General features: G+C 22.9%; 4 protein-coding genes across 4 annotated transcripts; 1 reads left to right on the top strand and 3 right to left on the bottom strand.

Moving 5' to 3' along the window:
- Positions 1–1,558: 1,558 nt before the first annotated feature.
- On the bottom strand, positions 1,559–7,093 carry PCHAS_0931800 (conserved Plasmodium protein, unknown function; the record flags this gene model as incomplete). The annotated part of the gene is made up of 1 exon (XM_735895.2): positions 1,559–7,093. The coding sequence occupies one exon, from the start codon at positions 7,091–7,093 to the stop codon at positions 1,559–1,561; it is 5,535 nt and encodes a 1,844-aa protein (XP_740988.2).
- A 2,545-nt stretch (positions 7,094–9,638) lies between these two features.
- Positions 9,639–10,910, top strand: PCHAS_0931700 (protein disulfide isomerase related protein, putative; the record flags this gene model as incomplete). Its single annotated transcript, XM_735804.2, has 1 exon — positions 9,639–10,910. The coding sequence occupies one exon, from the start codon at positions 9,639–9,641 to the stop codon at positions 10,908–10,910; it is 1,272 nt and encodes a 423-aa protein (XP_740897.2).
- An 826-nt stretch (positions 10,911–11,736) lies between these two features.
- On the bottom strand, positions 11,737–13,725 carry PCHAS_0931600 (heat shock protein 70, putative; the record flags this gene model as incomplete). Its single annotated transcript, XM_727307.2, has 1 exon — positions 11,737–13,725. One exon carries the CDS (start codon positions 13,723–13,725, stop codon positions 11,737–11,739), a length of 1,989 nt encoding a protein of 662 aa, XP_732400.2.
- Positions 13,726–16,336: 2,611 nt separating this feature from the next.
- PCHAS_0931500 (conserved Plasmodium protein, unknown function) lies at positions 16,337–20,456 on the bottom strand (the record flags this gene model as incomplete). The annotated part of the gene is made up of 2 exons (XM_016798191.1): positions 16,337–19,968; positions 20,156–20,456. 2 exons carry the CDS (start codon positions 20,454–20,456, stop codon positions 16,337–16,339), a joined length of 3,933 nt encoding a protein of 1,310 aa, XP_016655431.1.
- Positions 20,457–21,323: the final 867 nt, after the last annotated feature.

Raw genomic sequence — 21,323 nt, 5'->3', positions numbered from 1 at the left:
TATGTATATATATGTATAACCATCGAAAATGAAAACAAATTAGCAAACAAAAATATATTCATATATTGTCTTATGTCTATGCACTCATCTTTTTTAGGAGAATTACTCCTTTACTAAAAAACAAAGTTAAAATATTTTTGTTACATGACTCATGCCGCTGTTTATTACATATTTTATAAAAAATATTCTTGAAATTGGACATAAATTGATATTATATATATGTCCTAACTGATATTTATAATGAAATATTACGTACAAACATATATATATTGCATTTTTATGGTGAAAATTACAATTTTTGTAAATACACACTACGCATTTTCATCTCCATTAATGTTACGTGTACAAATAATATATATACTTATAATATTTTTAATTTAACCTAGAATTTTTGATTGCTTTTATATTTTTATAAGGTATATGGTTAATAACAAATTAATAACTGTACATATATGTATGTTTTGTAATAGTTTTTACACAAAAAATAAATACACATATATTCATGTGTATATATTCACAATTTTGTATTTGCGTTATTTCGTTATGTATAAATATGTTTCAGTTATTTTCCATTTTACTCCATTATACTTTTCATTTTATAAATATAAACATGTTTTATTTTATTAACTTTTCATCATAAAAATTTATATGTTAATAAATACACATTTATTTTAAAAATAACGGGTAAAGTAAAAAATATATATATGCAACAAAAAAAAAATATTGCAACATTTACTAAATAAATGCAACATATCAAGACAACAAAAATACTTGGAAAATATTATTATTTGTTTGAGAAAATTACAATTCAAATTATTTTAAATTATTTAAAACCATTTAAAACTGTTTAAAATTATTTATACTAAGAGTACCCTTAGTATTCTTCACAATGATGATTGTTTACGATTTAGTCGGGTAACATATTTTAAAACTAATTGGAGAGAAAAAAAAAAAATAATATAGTCTAAAATAGCATGATATATGGTAATTGAGGTGAAATATAATATATACGCGTATATATATGATACTAGGAAACTAGTTATTTTATCTAAAATATTATATCTATTTTTTGGTATACATTAGTAAAGAAAATGGTGCTATTTTCCAGTGTACATGCTTTCGTGTCCTACAATTTTATTTTTGTTCTCCAAAAATTTGAAAAAGTATTCTTAAAAAAATAGTAATAATGAAACAGATTCGAAAATGATATAATAATAACAATACATATCAAAAATTAAAATTATTTATAATTATTTTATTGTGTTTTTTAAAGGGAGAAATATCTCCACATGAAAAAAACAAATATATGTTTGGTTCTGTGAAAAATAAACAAAATATATAATACAGAGGGTAAATGAATAAAAAAAAAATATAAAACATGAGAAGCATATTGGTATATGCATCCGTAAAGCTTATTTTTTAAAAGTCACTTCACAGACAAATGATAGTAAAAAAGAAAAAAAGTGTAATATTTTTTACACCTCAAAATATGAATTAAAATAAAATATATGCAAATATGAATGTACATATGTATTGAGTTCCTTCCCATAATTTAGTTTCAAGTGAGTTTTCTTTTTTTTCCATTCTTCTTTGACGAATTTTTAATAGATTTAAAAGCATGAAGTGTTTTATTTCTAAACTTTTCTTTTGCCATAATCGGTTTTAGAGCAACATAAGAATATGGTAAAGGCTTATTTTTTTTAATAATATCTCCTTGTCCTTTTTTAGATTTATATGCATTTTTATCCGCTGTAATAAATTGATTTTTATTTCTTTTATTTATTGATTTGTTCATAGTTTTGGATTTCGAATGCATATTTTGTTTTTCATTAATGATGTTATATTTTTTCAAAAGCATATCATCTTTTCTCTTTTTATTTTTTGTATTTTTGGAATTCGAATCTAAATTATGTATTACTATTTTTCCATCATTTCGTATTTCGATTTGTCCTTCATCATCTTCTGAACTAGAATCATAATTTTTCATATTTTTATTTTCTTTATTTGTATTTTGTTTAATAAAATATTTATCACCGAATAAATTCTTTATTTCTTTTTTATTTTTTAATGATACATTTAAATTAGTTTTGTTTTTCATAATAAAATTTTCTAAATTAATTAATATGTCACTAATTACTGGATTCGATTTAAGCTTTGGTATTTTCCCCTTAACATTTTTATGGGTTTTATTTGGCTTTGCCATAATTTGGGTTAAAGTTGTTTGCATAAATGTTTTTTCTTTTTCCCCAATATGTTTGCTTACATTTTCAAAAAAACTGTTTGTGATATTTTTATTTTTTCTATTCTTTGTAATTTTATGAGATTTATTTTTTCTTTTATTAATGTCTCTATTTTTAAAACTTCCAACTGATTCAACATCATCATAATTGTTCATGTCTGAATCATATTCATTGCTTCGATATGAATCTACAGAATCTGAGTGATCATCATATTTTGTCGGCACTATGTTAGAATTCAAATTCTTTTCAGAAGAAAATTGGCTAGCTTTATGAATGGACTTTCCAATTTTCTGTTTACTGTTCACACGATTATGATTGAATTCATTTTTATTTTCGAAAGCATTGCTTATATTATTCATTTTTTCCATCTTAATAAATCTTCTAAAAATCTGTTTACTTTTTTTTGTTAAATATGGCATTAGTGGTGGCTCATTTGAATTATCAATTCCATTTTCATTTAACGGGGAATTTATTCCTATATTTTCTAAGCCATTTTTCGATAAATTAATATTTTCGAGTTCATTGTTTTTTATTTCTTTTTCTAGCATATTATTCAATTTTGAAAAAAACTTTTGAATTGTATATATATATGTTTTTTTGTTCGAAATGAGATTTAACAAATTTGTTAAATTTTTTATATTAGACAGTATAATATCTTTACTGAATGTAAAAGTGCTAGATAATAAAAATTTTAGGAGTACCTTCAACAAACTTTTATCGCTATCATATGCGCATGCTAAGCAAAGATTAAATAATTGTTTTTGATCTTCATATTCAATTCTACAATTTTTTATTAACAAGTACAATATGTGTACTGCAATTTTTTTGCAATTAATATCTTCTACTAATAATCCTGGTGTTATATGTAAAAACAAATTTTTTATATTCGCTTTTCCTATATGTATTATATTTTCAAATAAAGCTTTTCTACTTGTTTTGCCAGTGAATGTTTTATTAATAAAAAATAACCATTTCATTATAATTGGTAAGATTGAAAAAAATATGTCATAACTATAACTACTATCAATTTCTTTGCATTCTTTTAAATACATAGTTAAATTGTTTATATATGTATATATTTTTTTAATATATTTATTAGTATTATAATTAGAAATATTGTCAAAGAATATTAATATATTTTCTTTTTTCATCATCTCTGGTAAATTTTCTTCATGTAGTATTTGCCCAACAAAGATATTATTAAATATATTCATTTCATTATTATTTATCATAGATCCTGTATTATTTTCATTAATTGCATTTCCATCGTTCCAGTTTTCTCTTGTATCATTTTGATCTCTGTTTTGCATTAACTCTTCTTGTTCCTTTCTTTTATTTAAAATTATATTTCCAAAATAACGAAATAATTCTGAAACTCCTTCAAATATTAAAAATTTAGCGAATTTGAATTTCTCAATTTTTAATTTCATATCTTTAGTGATTTTTTTTTTTCTTAAATTTTTTATTTTTTTATCCCGTTTCGTTTTTGTTTTTCTTTCTGCTTTCTTAATTCCACTTTTTACTTTATTTCCCTTCGATTTTGTTGTTTTTAGTTCGTTATTTATTTTGTCATCTTTGTTGATTTTCCCTTGTGTTAAGAAGCTTTGATTATTTTCTCCGTGTAGCATAAAAGTATTACTTTGTATGTTTGGATAAATGCTGTTGCTATTGCTAGTAGAATTTTCATCTTCTGCATTGTACCCAGTTAAAGAAGAGCTATTATGAAGCCCACTTTGAAACTCATTTTGATTAATTTCAGAACACAATGTGTTATCAAAATAATTGACGTTGTTACTGTTATTCGTTTGGGGAAACCCGTGTATAGAGGCACTATTATCAACATTTCCCAAAGTATGCCCATCATTTTCTAATACAGTAAAGCCAGATAACTGATTACTTAATATATCATTAATTGCACACATAGCTTTTTTGTAATAAATAGAACATATTTTCAATTGGTCAAAGGTAAAAAATGGAATAACTATTTTTATAACATTTAATATACTTATTAATGAAAAAATATCTTTTTCAATACCATTTTGCAATATTTGTTCTAATACTACTAATATATCATTAAAATTAAAACTTGAAGAAAAATGTAAACATAAATATATAAGGCTTGAAAATGATTCTAATACATTTTGAGTATTTTCTTGAGCAACGAAATTATTTGATGGTGTGAATTTTTCCTGATAAGTTGATGTTAAGAATGTTATAAATCTTGGTATGAAAATTTTTAATAAATTATCTGATATATGATTTAAAAAATAATTATTTTTTTGTAAATTTATATTTGTATATTTATATTTCACATTACTAATATTTTTGCTTATATTTTTCATATTTAACAAAATATTTTGTCCTTCTCCATTTTTTTGTTTCTGATTTGATTTTATAGTAGAGGTATAAAAATTTGTTAAAAAATTTATAAACAATGATAATAATGTATAGTCATTGCAATTTGTAAATTTTGTAGCTAATATATATATATCTTCAATTTGAGTAGATATAAAATAATATAAATTTATACAATCATTTAATGTCCTAGAAAAATGTATTAATACATTTTTAATATAACTTAAAAATAGCTCTTTCTTTATACTATGATTTGGTTCTTTTTCATATAAATTAATATAACACATTAATAGGGGATAAAAAAAATTCATTAAAAATTTAAAATTGCCTCCATAATACAACTTGTTTGAATCTTTTAACATTCTATTTAAAATAAATATATCTCTATATATTAGCTCATTATATGTAAAAAAATAACTTTCTTCTAAATAAAAACCCAATCCAATAACACGATATGATGTTGATAAGCAGCTTACTAAAGAATTTATATAACCTTTGTTTGTGTTACTTAAAATCAAATCTTTATATTCATTTGAGAAATGTAAATCATTAATTTTTAATATTGAAATATAATTATTTATATAATTTGTTATATGCATCTCTTTTTGGTTAGCATTGATGCCTAGATTATCATCTTTACTTGCATTCAAATTAATGAAGGTACTACTTTTTTCGTTTAATTTATCACCATCATCTTTTTTTGTATATTCATCTGATATTATTAACATATATAAACTCCACATTCTTGTAAAAATATTTTCATATATATTTTTGTGTTTTGTATTAAAATTTTCACAAAATTTATAAAATTCTTCATTCATATCATTTTTTTTTTTATACAAATAGATTATAACATTTTCATAATATACCATAACTTGTTCAAGCGATAAAAAAATTAATGGATGTATCACAAAATTTTCAATGGTTAATAATTTATTTAATAATTGAAAACTGTTGAAAATAATATAATAGGAATATTCATATTCTGAAATTTTTATAAAATCTTGAGAAAAATATAACAAAACTATATGCTTATGGATGTCGTTTATTTTGCTAAACAGATTATAAAATGTAATAAATATATCATGTGTTGACACATTTATATTATCCTTTATTTCTTTCATATTCTTTTCAATATTTAAATCAACTTTATCATAAAATGTTTTAATAATATTATTTATTTCATCTTTGTTATTTTTTATTTTTTCATGTATAGAACTTCCGATCATTATACCATCCTTATTCCCTTTCTCATTGCATAGAAAATCCAAAACACTAGGTTCATTCAAATTTATAGCCGATTCGTTATTAAAATTTTCATATTCTCTTTCTCCCATCTGATTTACAAATTCTTCATTATTCATGTTTTGGTCTCCTATGAAATTTCCTATATAATTACCGTTAGCGTCGTAATGATATTGTTGGTCAATAGCATGAGCATTTTCTTCATTTATGTGGGTTCCATTATTATTTAATAAATTTTTTGTGTCATTTTGGGTGTTTGATAAAACAGAATCTACATTAAAATTACAACTTTCATGTAAATTTTTTAATATACTAAATAAAAGTATCATATATTTTGCTTTTATCAAAGAATGTATTTTTTTTTTTGAAAAAAAAGTATACTTATTTTTAAAAAATACTAATATCCAACGTAAAACAAAATAGTTAAATATTAAATAATTATCATCATAATTATTATAATTAAGTTTTAAATTTATTAATCCTGTTATTAATTCAAAAAGTATATTTAAAAAATTTTCATGATCTATATTTGTAAAAATTGTCGATTCATTTTTATTTCCTTCCTTTGAATTTCCATCGATTTCTTCGTTATCATATGGGTTGCTTGCTCTTTCATATTCCTTTTGATATATATTAAAAAGAGAACAAAAATAAAATAAATATTTTATTTTATACTTATATGGAATAATGTGCATTATTGATTTTATAATTTTCATTAATTTATATAAAACATCAAAATTTTTATTCATTTTAGTAACAGCTTTTAAATTTTGATATATATAATTTAAAAAATTCTTAGACTGATATTTTGAACATATATGTACATCTTCATCATTTTGACTTTTTATATTTTCAGCAGAAAATCCTAATTCTTCTACTTTCATTAATATATTTTCATGATCTATACATTTTTTTAAAACATCATAAAGTATTTTATAATTAATTTTTTGTAATGTCTCATCATTATCAAAATATAAGCAACTTTTTATTATATCTATTTCCAATATTTCGCTTTTATTAAAAAATAATTTATCTTTCAAATCTTGGGATTCTTTTTCATACATATCATAATCATGTTTATTCACCTTACTTTTGTTATCGTTTAAGTATTTTACAATTATACTTGTAATATAGTTACTTGGAAAAACAGTACTCTTACTTTCTTCACTAATCCCAGCCTGCTTCTTAATAAGAAGCTTTGCTCTACGGGTTCTCCTAAATCTTTTCTTGGGGCATTTTTTGAATTTTTCCATTTAATAAAACTGTTTTATATAAAAAATCAATATATTTGTTTGCCGTTGTATTTCTACTTTAAGCGTATTTTATGCTATAATTTTTGACTTAAGTTTTAATGGCTTCAAGTCTCATAATTTATTTTATCCTGTTCTTTTTTTTTCTTTCGTTTGATACTAATATTTTATTAGGCGCAATCACAGGGACATGCCTTTGAATTAACCACCTTTAAAGGGGTAAATAAATGGATATAGAACATATATTTATTTATGAATTTAATTATGCATTTCACTATAAGTTATATACTTATAAATACTTTATTATAGTTTGAAAAATATTTTAATTATTCTCATGTTAGCTGAATATAGTAAACTGAAAAAAAAATGCAATCAGTTATTATATTCATAATATGTATCACAAAATCTCCAATTTTTAATAGGCAAGCCACAAATTATTTCAAATATATATATACATAAATGCATTATTGAATCATATAATTATGCATTATAGATGTATAAAATTTCCAATGAAAAAATTGAATAAAATTAAATAAAAATATAATAATCAAATAATAATAATTATAAATAAAATAAAAATTATATAGCAGGGAAAAATATAGAATAGTGTATTATTGCTTTGGTATCTATTTTTTGTCGTTGTAAATTTATACGTAATGCATATTTACAAAAATATATTGCAATAAATATATTTATATTTTGCGGCCATTTATTTGTTTGTTCAATTGTATATTTCCATTATTTTATTTATATTAAAAATTCATTTTTATTTTATTATAATTTTATGTTCAACTATTTGGGTTTATTTTATTATTATTAACTATATATACTTAAAAATATAAAAAAATATAAAATGGCCCATTTAAAAAGCCATTATATATAAAACCAGAACGAACAAGAAACGTAAAAAAATATATACATATTATTTTACATACAAATATTGTAACAGTAATGCAGAATATTGATAAGTGGTATATAATATAATATTTCACCATGATATGAACAAAAAGCATATGCAACTTTTTAATATAATAAATATACCATTATATAGTACCTATAATTTGGTGTATGCATATGAAAAAATGATGTTATTATTGGGTATATGAGAATTTTATAGTTTTATTTATATTTATGACCATTTAAAAATCTTATTGTGATATTTCTAATTGTTTGTAAATGCAGGTTATATGACAAGTTTTCTTTAATTGTTTGTGTCACCTTTTAAACGAAAAAAATGTTACCTCAACATAACCGCTATTTATTTTACCAACATAATTCTCATTACATATAAATACTTAGGCAGAATTTATACCATTTCAATTTTTATAAAAGTACCTTAAATATGTCTTTACAATGGTGTAAAAATTTATTAACATTTTCGTGTATCCCGAGGTCGATCAAAAGATTTAGACCCAATTTTTTTTTGATGTGTTTACTATATTTTAAAAGGAAACACTATATATTATTAATAAAAAATAGGTAAAATTCTCTCTATATATATTTAAAAAAAATTAGTAAAACAACCTTATATCAAGCGAGAAATGCCATAGGTTCACTCACTCTCACATGATAAATCCGCTATATAATTTATAATTATTTATTTTCCCACTATATAAACGCCTAATTAGTATTTTCCTTTTTATATTTTCATGTGTGAATTATGAATAGACATAAAAATTGAGGATATTAAACGAATGTCGGTATACATGTTTTTTTTTAGTTAAACCATTGGATTTTTAAAATTTATAAATTGTGCCTTTAAAAATGGGGTATTAAAACAATTTATTTTTTTTCTTATTTATACTTTTCCTTAAGGCAGTTATTTGCTTGCTTTGATTATTTGCGCTTTAAAGATACAAGTATTTTGTGGTTATTTCTTAGCAGCACTATTTGCATATTCATATTGACTAAAGTGTCAAAATATATCTTATAATATAAGAATGAATAAATAAACGTTTTTTCCATTTTTTCATATTTTGTGTAATATAATTTTTTTTATACAAAATAAGTTCATAAAGATATAGTAAAAAGGCATTAGTACCCTATTTTTATATTTAGGTATAAGGGTTTTATAAAATATGGGCAAATTTTTTATGATTGCTTAGTCTTTTTTAAAGCACAATAATTATATAGTTAATTGCTTATTGTGTGATATATACTATAATTACTATATAAAAATTCTTAAAAAATTGCAATTTTTCTTTTTTTTATACTTCATGGTATCATCAAAAAAATAAAATTATATATATTTCGTTATTCTCATACACATAAAAAATTAAATTTTTTAATTTATTCCATTTTTTTAATTTTTTGTTACCCTTACATGGGCCATTATTTGCTAGTTCAGCATTTCATTCCCTAGTTTTCTAGTTACACCTTTTTTACTTTTATATTCACAAAAAGTATCAATAATTTAAAACATAAATATATACATATACATGGTTAATTTCTCCATTTCATACCTCCAAAAAATCAAATAAATATATATGCATAATATAGCTATAACTTTTCATATACATTCCTACACATATTTTATTATAAAAAAACGATGAAACTATATGGAAAAATACAGTTCCTACTGCCTGTACTTTACCTTTTTGCAAAATATGCAAGTGGCTTATATGCAAATGTGAAAGAAATTAAAACAGTAGATTCCCTTAACGAATTTGATGAATTACTAAATTCTCAAAAAAAATGCCTCGTTCAATTTTATGCTACATGGTGTCGAGTTTCCAGAGGATTCTCTAACGATTTCATAAATATAGCAAAAACAGTTAAAGATGATATATTAGTTGTAGCTGTAAAAAACGAAGATATAATAAATAAATATAAAATTCAGACATACCCAAATATACAACTATTTTTTACCAATGATAAAAAAGAAAAGCATATTGAACAATTTGATGGAAATTATAAAATAAAAGATGTTGTTTCATTTATATATGACAATATTAAAAATTATCGTTTAAAAGAATTAAATATTGATGTTGGTAAAAAGGATAATTCAAATAAAAAAAATAAAAAAAGTAAAAATAGTGGTAAAGTAATTACATTAAATGATTCTAATTTTGATCAAAATGTTTTAAAAGATGATGATAATGTATGGTTCGTTTTTTTCTATGCCCCATGGTGTGGACATAGTAAACCTATACATCCAATGTTTGATGAGCTAGCTAAAAAAACATCACATTTAAAAAATGCAAGAATAGCTAAAATTGATGCAACTGTTGAACATAGAACAGCACAAACTTACGAAATAAAGCATTACCCTTCTTTCCGTTTATTCCCATCAGGAAATAAAAAACCACAAACTGCTATAGATTATAATGAGTCTAGAACTGTTAATGATCTTTATCAATTTTTTTTAAAATATTATAAAGAAAAAAAAGAAATACTACAATTAACATCTCAAAGTGTTTTTGATGAACATTGTGAAAATGATGTTTGCCTTTTAGCTATATTACCAAGTAAAGAAGATCTTGAACCAAGTTCTTTAAAATCTTATATTCAAATATTAACCAGTGTAATAAAAGATGTTAACCATCTTCCTGTTACCCTAATGTGGACACACGCAGGAGACCAATTAGATATAGTTCAAAAATTAAATCTAACATTCGGATTTCCAACTGTTATTGCTATTAGTTTTTCAAAAAATGTTTATTCAATTTTAAAAGGAAATTATTCTGAACAATCAATCAAAAATTTCGTTATACAAATGATGACAGGAAAATCATCAGTCGACAATTTGGTTCCATTTAAAGTTAATAATGTACCAAAGGTTGATCTCAATAATATGAATGAGCATAATTCAGAATTATAAAAAATGTTTCGAAATTATTATGCAATATGCATAAAAAAGCATATTCTAAATTTTTTTATTCGATCAGAAAAATATTTACAATTATACACTCCGTACATTATAAATATAAAGACAGGCATATAACCCAATCATCAATTTCATTCAAAAATGTTTACAATTGTTTTTTTTTATGTATATATATACCCAATCGTTTTTTATAGTCATTACGTAATTTATTACATTTCCTACTAGATACGCATATACAAATTTATATATTTTTTATGCGTCCAGTTTTTTTAATAATTATTTGCAAACAAAACGAACAAATTTTCAACTTAATATGTGCAAAAAAACCCTTATACTATAAAGCATAAAGTTTGTTAAAACCTTCCTTTTATAAAACATTTTTTGAATATATATATATTTTAATTTAATTATTAATTTTATAATTTAATATTAGTTTGGTTAAAAAATACATACAGATAAATATTTTTAAATCTTTATATATATTTTTAAAATTAAATATATAAATATTATTTTAAAATATGCAAAAAAAAAAAAAAATTGGGATTGAAACTAATTATACATATGTGGGATACATATTATATATATGCACTCATCACCATTTAGGCGATATGCCTATATACCCAAAAAACTACCCATAACAATGGTGTATCTTCATAAATTTTATAATCTATAGCAAATTTTGTATATGCATATCTTTTCTTCAGCTTATTTTATTGTTTGTAATATGGGAAATACAGCGCAGCGTTGTATTTTCCAATGTTGCGACATCGCAAACCTTTAGATATGTCTCTTTATATATACTGTTTTTTTTCTTATCTTTTTATGCATTATCTTTGTTTTCCTCAGCTTTATTTTCTGTTGTGTTTTGTTCTTGTGAACCTTGTTGAGCATTATTTTTGTACATTTCTTGTGAAATTGCCCATGATTTTTCTTGTAATTGTTTAGTTGCATCTTTAATTGAATCTAAATCATCTGAAGTTAATTTTTCTCTTAATGCTGAAATTTTTTGTTTTAGTTCTTCTTTGTCAGAGTCTGATATTTTATCTTTAAAATCATCAAGTTGTTTTTCTGAGCTATAAATTAATGTTTCTGCTTCATTTTTTGAATCAGTTAAATTTTTTTTATGTTGATCTTTTTCTCTATTTAATTCGGCTTCTTGAACCATTTTTTCGATTTCTTCTTTACTCAAACCACCACTACTTTGGATAGTTATTTGTTGTTTTTTATTTGTCATTTTATCGATAGCTGAAATATTAATAATTGCATTTGCATCTACATCAAATGTGACTTCAATTTGTGGAACACCTCTTGGGGCTGGTGGTATACCAACCAAATCAAATGAACCTAGCATTTTATTGTCACAGGCCATTTCTCTTTCTCCTTGAAATACTTTGATACTGACTTGAGTTTGATTATCTGCTGCAGTTGAAAATACTTGAGATTTTTTGGTTGGGATAGTTGTATTTCTATTAATTAATTTTGTAAAAACACCACCTAATGTTTCAATACCTAAAGATAAAGGTATAACATCTAATAATAATAAATCTTTTATTTCTCCTTTCAATACACCACCCTGTATAGCAGCACCTAATGCTACTGCTTCATCGGGATTAACACTTTTTGATGGACTATTTTGGAAAATTTCTTTTACTGTATCTGATACTTTTGGCATTCTTGTCATACCTCCAACTAATATAATTTCATTTATTTCATCTTTTTTAATATTTGCATCTTTTATACATTTTTCACATGGTTCAATAGTTCCCTTTAATAAATCGTGGCATAATTCTTCTAATTTAGCTCTTGTTAATTTTATTTGTAAATGTTTGGGTCCTGTTTGATTAGCAGTAATAAAAGGTAAATTAATTTCTGTTTGTGTTTTACTTGATAGTTCAATTTTAGCAGTTTCAGCTGCTTCTCTTAATCTTTGTAAAGCTAATTTATCACTTTTTAAATCTATATTTTCTTTTTTTTTAAATTCATCAATAAAATATTCTAATATTCTTTGATCAAAATCTTCTCCTCCTAAAGAGGTATTTCCATTTGTGGCTTTTACCTCAAAAACACCTCCTAATATTTCTAAAATTGAAACATCAAATGTACCTCCTCCTAAGTCATAAACAGCTATGACTTTACCATCACTTTTTTCTAAACCAAAAGCTAAAGCAGCTGCAGTTGGTTCATTAATAATTCTTAAAACATCTAGACCTGCAATTTTACCAGCATCTTTTGTGGCTTGCCTTTGTGAATCATTAAAATATGCAGGTACAGTAATAACTGCTTGATGTACTTTTCTTCCTAAGTAATTTTCAGCAGTTTCTTTCATTTTTTCTAAAACACATGCACCAATTTGACTAGGTGAATATTTTTTCCCTTGTGCTTCTATCCATGCATCACCATTTGGAGCTCTAACTATTTTATAAGGTAAATTTTTTTGTTCCTTTTTTGTGGCATCTTCATCAAATTTTCTACCGATAAATCTTTTTGTTGCATAAACTGTATTTTCTGGATTTGTAATTGCTTGTCTTTTTGCAACTATACCAACTAATCTTTGATTATCATTAGTAAATGCTACAACGGATGGTGTTGTTCGAAAACCTTCTGCATTTTCAATAACCTTTCCTTGCTTTCCTTCCATAATAGCGACACAACTATTTGTTGTACCGAGATCGATACCAATAATGTCGCCAGATGCTCTATTATGGTTCACTTTGCTTGTACATAATTCACGTATTCTATTTTTTAATGGATTTCTTTTTAGGCATGTTTCAACGATTTTTGAGAGACCATTTTTATGAAAGGCAGCCATTTTTACGATAATCTACTACAAAAAAAAAAAAAATTATATATTAAATAATTTTCATATATAAAGTATGAGCATATATTTCATATCACTATCATTTACACAAACATAATTATATATATGCTCATTCGTGTCTCTAAGCACATATATCACATTCATAGAAAGTTTGTGATAAATTCAGTGACCAAAACAATATCCCACACAAATATATAACAAAGGAATATACTTGGACATAAAAAAAATGAAATAAAAAAATATAAGTACAATCTTTATATAATAGGATATAATTTAACACATAAAATTTCCACTTAAAATTTTATATAACCAAGATTAACAATACATAGGCAATTTTCATTTGTGTAAAAAATAATATAATATATATATGTATAAATTTGGAGGGAATCATATATAATGCTTTATATATAATAAATCTATAAATTTATGTAAGCTTACACTTAAAGGTTTTTCTGCAGTTTTACAATAATCACTATTCCAATTTTATTTTAATTTGACAATTGTTAACTCTTTAAGTTTAATTTTATTGCATAATATATAATGCAAATAACATATAATAATTATACAATAACTATTTTTAATTAATTATTTTTTTTTTTGTTTTTTTAATTTTATTTGTTATTTATATATTTTTTTTTTATCTTCTTATCTTATTCATTTATATTCGAATTTATAATATCCTGGTGTTTCCTTTCAATATATATATCGCATATGTAGAAAAAATACCATCGGATTATATAGGAAAAAAATTAATATTTAAAAGTGGTATTAATTAAAAAAAATACGTAAAAAGGTATACATATATACCCAAGCATATAATAAATTGCTTTAAAAAAAAAAAAAAAATAACACATATATGCAAATTATTTCCATATATATATTTTCCAAAATATATACCGTCATTGCAAATTTCGTATTATATATATAATAACATAAAAGTTAAAAAATTACAAAAACATATAAAATATTTTCTACATAAATATGTAAATTAAAACATATTCATATTTTTATTCCAAATTATATATTAAATATAATTTATATATAATATTGAGGATGTATGGTAAAATTGGCCGCATGCTAACCCATTACTAATATGTGGATAATACATATTTTTTTTGATATATAAAAATAAAAAGGTATGCATAAAAAAATTAGCACCAGCAAATAATGCATATATGTATTTATAATGTAAGTGTATTCAAATGAATTAGAATATTCGACATCAAATATGTAGATATATTTTGTTGGTGTATGCAAATTTGTAATTCGTTCATATTAAATAAACAATATACCGGTCGAATATATAAAAATACAAAGTTTATTCAATTACTATATTTCCAAAAAAAAATTCTATTTACTTTATAAAACATCAAATTTATAAATTTTATTCATTTATTATTTTTGGGTCTTAACAATTTTAATCCTTTCACTTTGTATTTTAAAAAATAAAAACAAAAAAGGAAATCATTTTCAAAATAAACAATTGCACATTATGTAATTGTGTTTGTTTGATAGCCCAACAACAACCCCCATATAAATTCTTCCAACTAATGCTATTGCATATATATGAATAAAAGAAAAGATGGAGTGCAAATAAAAAAATAATTAAAATATAATATATATATCATTACATATGAATGAAAAAAATATAGATAAAATATGAAATATATAGCCTACAAGTATGCTTACACATATATTACATGTGTTAAAAGGATAAGGTTATAAATACATATATTGCAATTGTTAACAAGTTCCGTGTTTACTTTGTTTTATTCAACTTGAAATCGAAAAAAGCATTATAACTATCTCTATATGTTTAATTCTTATGTAGCAAATGGAAATATATCCTGACTAGCGAAATATAGCATATATTCATTTTTAGCGTCTTTTTTTGGGTATCCCAAACTTAAAAAAATATACATAAAAATAGAAAAATTCTTATTGTTTATAAAAATTTATAATTACCCATTAAATAAAGCACTATTCCATAAATATATTAGTTTATTCTATATTTGAATATAAATTAGTATAGAAATTGCTAATAAAAAAAATAATAAAGCGTAACATCGCAATTTTCGCTAAATATATGACACAAACCAATATATTTTTTTCGTCGAAATAATTGTCTTTACAATTAAAAAACGTTTTTAAAGTAATCCGTGTTTTTATAAAATAATAACATACTTTAACACATGCTATTGTGCACGGAAAAATAAACATAAAAATGACATGAACAAATAAATTGGAAAATTATGATATAAAAAATTTGTAGAAATTGTGAAAGTAGCACATATATAATATACACACAAACAACGTGTTAAAGTTAATTATCTAAAAAAAAAATAAGTAATAATAAATTAAATGCGAATTAAAGCTGCCCAATGTTTTGGTGCTTAAAAATCGCAAAAATTTTGTGAAATCTACGAAATAAAATTTCTTTGTAGGAATTATTTGATATAATATATAGAGCATCATTTTGACACTGCAACTAAAAAAAATAATAATAATACATGGTAATAACATATTTATAAATTATTATCACAAAATATGTAAGAAATGGACAGATACATTATCTAACCAATTTTAACCCCTGAATCAGTTTTCATTTCTTTTCTAAATGTAAAAAGAATGTTTTTCCAAGTAATTCCAAATTCATGTTGTTTTTCATAATCTCGCTCATTTTATCATAAAAAGTGTCGATATAATAAAGTGTCCTTTTATCATTATTACTATTAAAAGTTATTTCTTTTTGTAAAATAATTTTCATATTTTTTGTAACATGCATTTTGTATTTATCCTTTGAAGACATAATTTTCATATTTTCATAAGATATTCTATAAAGTTTTACAATACCTTTTTTGTTTTTAAACATATCATATTCTGTATCTTCTATCACTTTCGATTTTATTAAATAATGCACATTTTTGTCTTTATTATCTAATGAAAGCATTAATCCTAAATTTATTATATCATCATCAATTGGAACAATTTCTTGATCCCCATATTTTGAATATGCTAAAATTACTTTAAAATAAATTATTGAATCATAATAATATGACAAAGGTAAATGTTGTATATCTCCCTTTGAAAAATACGAAACATAAAAATTAAAATCAATACCATACATAAGCGTATCTTTACGCTGTGAATGATATACAGTATAAAATTTTAATCGTCGAAAAAATATAGATTCTTCTTTATGTTTTTGCACTAAAAAATTATTAAAAAATTGATATTCTATATCATTATTTAAAAATTGTTGTAAATGAAATTTTTTTAAATCATCAACAAGTTTGGAATTTGGCAATTTAAACACTTCGTCTTTAAATACACCCAAATATATAAATACTGTTTTTTTATTTAATTTTTCTTTATCGATATTATTATTAATATAGTTTTTCATACATGAATAATAATTACCCGCTGAACATATATTTGCTTCATTTAACTGCAAATTTAATGTTTCAAAATATGGATAAATAAAGGTTTCTATATTAACACCTTTTGATTTTATTATCAGATAATCATTTCCATAAAAATTATTATAAAAAAAATTATTGCTTGAACCATTATTTTTATTTTTTTGATATATATCTAAAATATCATAAATATAATACATATCTGGTATTGCATAAAATATATTGTCTTTAATATTTTTTAATTCTTCTTTAAAATTTAAAATATTTACATCATTGTTTTGGATTTCTAATTCATTTTTATCTATTTCATATATATCGATATTCTCATCATTTTTATTATGTGTATATCCTTTTTTATGCTCAGTATACATATTGTATAATTGTTTAATAATAGGGGTTCTCCACAAATATTTTAAATTTGAACTATGTAACATTGAAAAATTTAATTTGTTCTTTTCAATGGTTTCATTTTCATCCATCTCATCCTCTACATTGTCACCATCATCCTGCCCCTCTACCGTATCACTACTTTCTCCACTCACATATAAGTTCTCATCAGTTTCATCTAATTTGTCTTCGGCTCCATCTGATTGGTCTCCGGTTTCATCTGATTGTTCTTTAGCCTCTTCTAAATTCTCGCTAGTTTCTTCTAATTGCTTGTCAGCCTCCTCTAAATTTTCGCTAGTTTCTTCTAATTTCTTGTCAACCTCCTCTAAATTTTCGCTATTTTCTTCTAATTTCTTGTCAACCTCCTCTAAATTTTCGCTATTTTCTTCTAATTTCTTGTCAGCCTCCTCTAAATTTTCACCACTTTTTTCTAATTGTTTATTAGCCTCTTCCGAATGCTCACTACTTTCTTTTAGTTGTTCACCACTTTTTTCTAATTGCTCACCACTTTCATCGGCCAAATTGTTTTTTTTCGCCATATCAGCAGAAAATATATTCTTTTTATCGGTGTCTAATTCAACATTGGATACAGGTTTTGTTTGATTTGCTTGCAATTGTTCAGTACTATTTGAATTGCTTCCACCCTCATGTTTTGGGGCATCAATCATTTTTGTGTTAATTTTATTCGATTCATCCGATTTTTCGTAATTTTCTAATTCATCTGAAAATTCATCATCTGGAAAATCATCATCTAGTATATCTGAAACTTCATTCTGGACTATTTCTTTAATTGCACTTTCAAGTTCATACATAATTTTATTTTTTAGTGCCATTTTCAAATCAGTTAATGAGACTTCTGTAGGTTCGTTTTTTTGATCATTCGTGGGTTTTACTGAAGGGGTATTCATTTTTATTTCCAACTCATTTGGCTCATTTTGTAAGCTAGCTTTTATTTCTTTTTCTGAATCTATGATTCGATTCTCTTGTTTCGCATCTAATACATTTTCAGATTTTTCATTTTTTTCAATTGGAATAAGTTTATTGGTACGATCCTCTATAGTATCTACATAATTGTGAGTATTCACATTTTGTGAATCAAAGTTTTTTTCAAAAGAACATAAATAATTGTCGAAGTTAAAAATAAAATTATTAAAAAGGTTTTTAATACTATGTATAAAGTTAATAATATTTGATTTAAAACTAAAATCCTTATCAATAGTATTAATACGATTTTCTACATGACTTGAATCTTTTTGTATTTCATTATATATATCATTATATGAAATATTATTATGATTTTGAAATGTTTTTTCTTTTATCCAAGTACCATTTCCCAACATTTCATTATTAAGAATTATATCGTCTATTATTTTTTCAAAATTGTTTTTATTGATATGTTTAAAATTAGAATTTTTATCGATTTTAGAAGATTTTAATACCTCTTCATATTTTGATGTCTCAATAATATCTAAATCAGTAAAATTAAAATTCGTTCCAAATTTAATATGCTCTTGAAACATTTCCAATTGGTCATTATGTCCTTTCGTATTATTTTCATAAGTAATATCATTTAAATTAAATTCGAGATATTCTTCATTATATAAAAAAACTATATCTACATCATCGGAATATTTACTATTAAGAAAATGGATGATAGACAAAATAGTTTTATTTGGATTTTGAAAGGCTAGATATTTACTTATATCAATAAAAGATATATAATCATTCTTTAATTCTTCTTTTGATTTATCAAAAACTTCATTAATATTATCTAAATTAAAATCAATATTTGATTTTATTTTTTTTAAATTATGTATGCATTTCTTATTTTCATATATGATCCATTCTTTGAATGCATTCAAATTTTTATTTATTAAAAAGTCGATTTTCTCATTTGTTTTATTTATATCTGAAGCAACATATAAAATACTTAAAACTATTTTTTTATGCATTTTTGTTAATATTTTAACGTTTTTTTCCATATATTTTTCTAATTTTTTCATATGTTCCTTTGTCTGTTTATGTAAATAGACATACTCAATCAATGCGTCTTTTATTATTATATTTAATTCATCACCATATTGCATAAGCAAATTATGAAAGCTATATGAATTATTAGAATTTTTTAAATTATTAAGAAGTTCTTCAAAATGTTTAACAAATGGTAAAGCTCTTCTCGATTTGCTTGTCATCGTACTATTAATCATATTTTTTGAATCTATAACATTCTCAAAAAAATAAAATATTTCATTATTTAATTCATTCAATCCTTTTAACAAATTAGCTAGCTCATTTAAATTATGTTTTAACACATTTATTTCTTTGAAATGCGTAGAATAAAATGTACTATCAATTTTGTTAGCAATTTGGGTTATATCATTTTCCATATAATCTATGCAGTCTTTCCCATTTTCAACTTCACTTGAGCCTGAACAGAGGGGAAACGATTAAAACGGTTGGGAAATGAATGAAAATAATTGGAAAATGAAAAATAAAAGAATACGAGACGAGCGAATGGGTAAAACAGAATGCTTACACAAACACCACTTAAGCATATGCAGAATAAAGCATTCACACATGATTTGTAAAAATAAATGAACTATATATAGTCTTACAATATTCCGTAAAAGAATGATATGTTAATTTGTATTTATTACTATCAATGTTATACTCTTTAATTTTCATATTTTGTATTTCACTATCATCTTCCATTTCAATATCATCCATACTATTCTTAAACATCTTTTCAATTATTTTCATAATTCCATTTACATTAAAATTATTATGTATTACATCCATCAAGCTTTTATTTAACAAGTTGTTTGAATTCTGAAATGGTATATCATCATTTTTACAAAAAAAAAATAATTGGGTATATAATACCACCAAACTAGTTATCCTCATTTTGCCCAACATATAAAAAACCTAAGAATTTCTCAATATACATAGTGCAATGTTTGCACACAAATATGTATACTAGATCTATACATATATATTAATAATCACCATGGATAAGTTAAATACATTTTTCGAAAAGTTCTTGTTATATATTCTTTAAGAAATCAGGGATTTGAGATTAAGGCCTTAAGCTTCATTTTTTCACAAAAACAATATTAAACTTTTTAAAAATCCACAAAAAAATTAAAAAAATTAACACACATGTAAAAAAAGAAAAATTAAGTGTAAATATCCATATATTGTATAAAAGTTAATAACTTCATAATTTTTTTATATTTCTAATTGTTATAAACATTCTGATGAATAATTTTTTCACTTTCTTAAAGAGTTACTATGGCATGGCTTGCAAATTTTATTACACATGTCCATATATGCATTCTAATATGCTTATGTTGGTATATATAAATACATATATCGAGAAAATATCTTAAAAATAGAAAAGTAAAAAAAAATGTTGATATTGATAATATTGTTATAAATTTATGCGGAATCTTCTCTTCGCGTGAATTACAAATTTTTATGATTCCAGCATATTTATCCCTTCAAAAAATTGGAATAAAAGCATAGTATATAAATTAATTAATAAATAATATTTTTTACACAATATATATATTTTTTTTCAAAATAAAAATACAGTTTTTTCGTTTTTTCCACTTCGTACCTTTTAAAAACAAATAATGGATATTATGTGTAATATGGGAAATTTATAAAAGAAAGACGACAGGAAATGAATAATATAAGAGACTAGAATAATGCAAATACATTATTAAAATGAAAAAAGATAAAAATAATACATCATATTAATAAGGCTGGCATATTAATATA

This window comes from Plasmodium chabaudi (assembly GCF_900002335.3).
Source record: "Plasmodium chabaudi chabaudi strain AS genome assembly, chromosome: 9".
Taxonomy (NCBI): Eukaryota; Apicomplexa; class Aconoidasida; order Haemosporida; family Plasmodiidae; genus Plasmodium; species Plasmodium chabaudi.
Note: the sequence above shows the minus strand (reverse complement) of the source record. Positions and strands in the feature narration are given on the sequence as shown.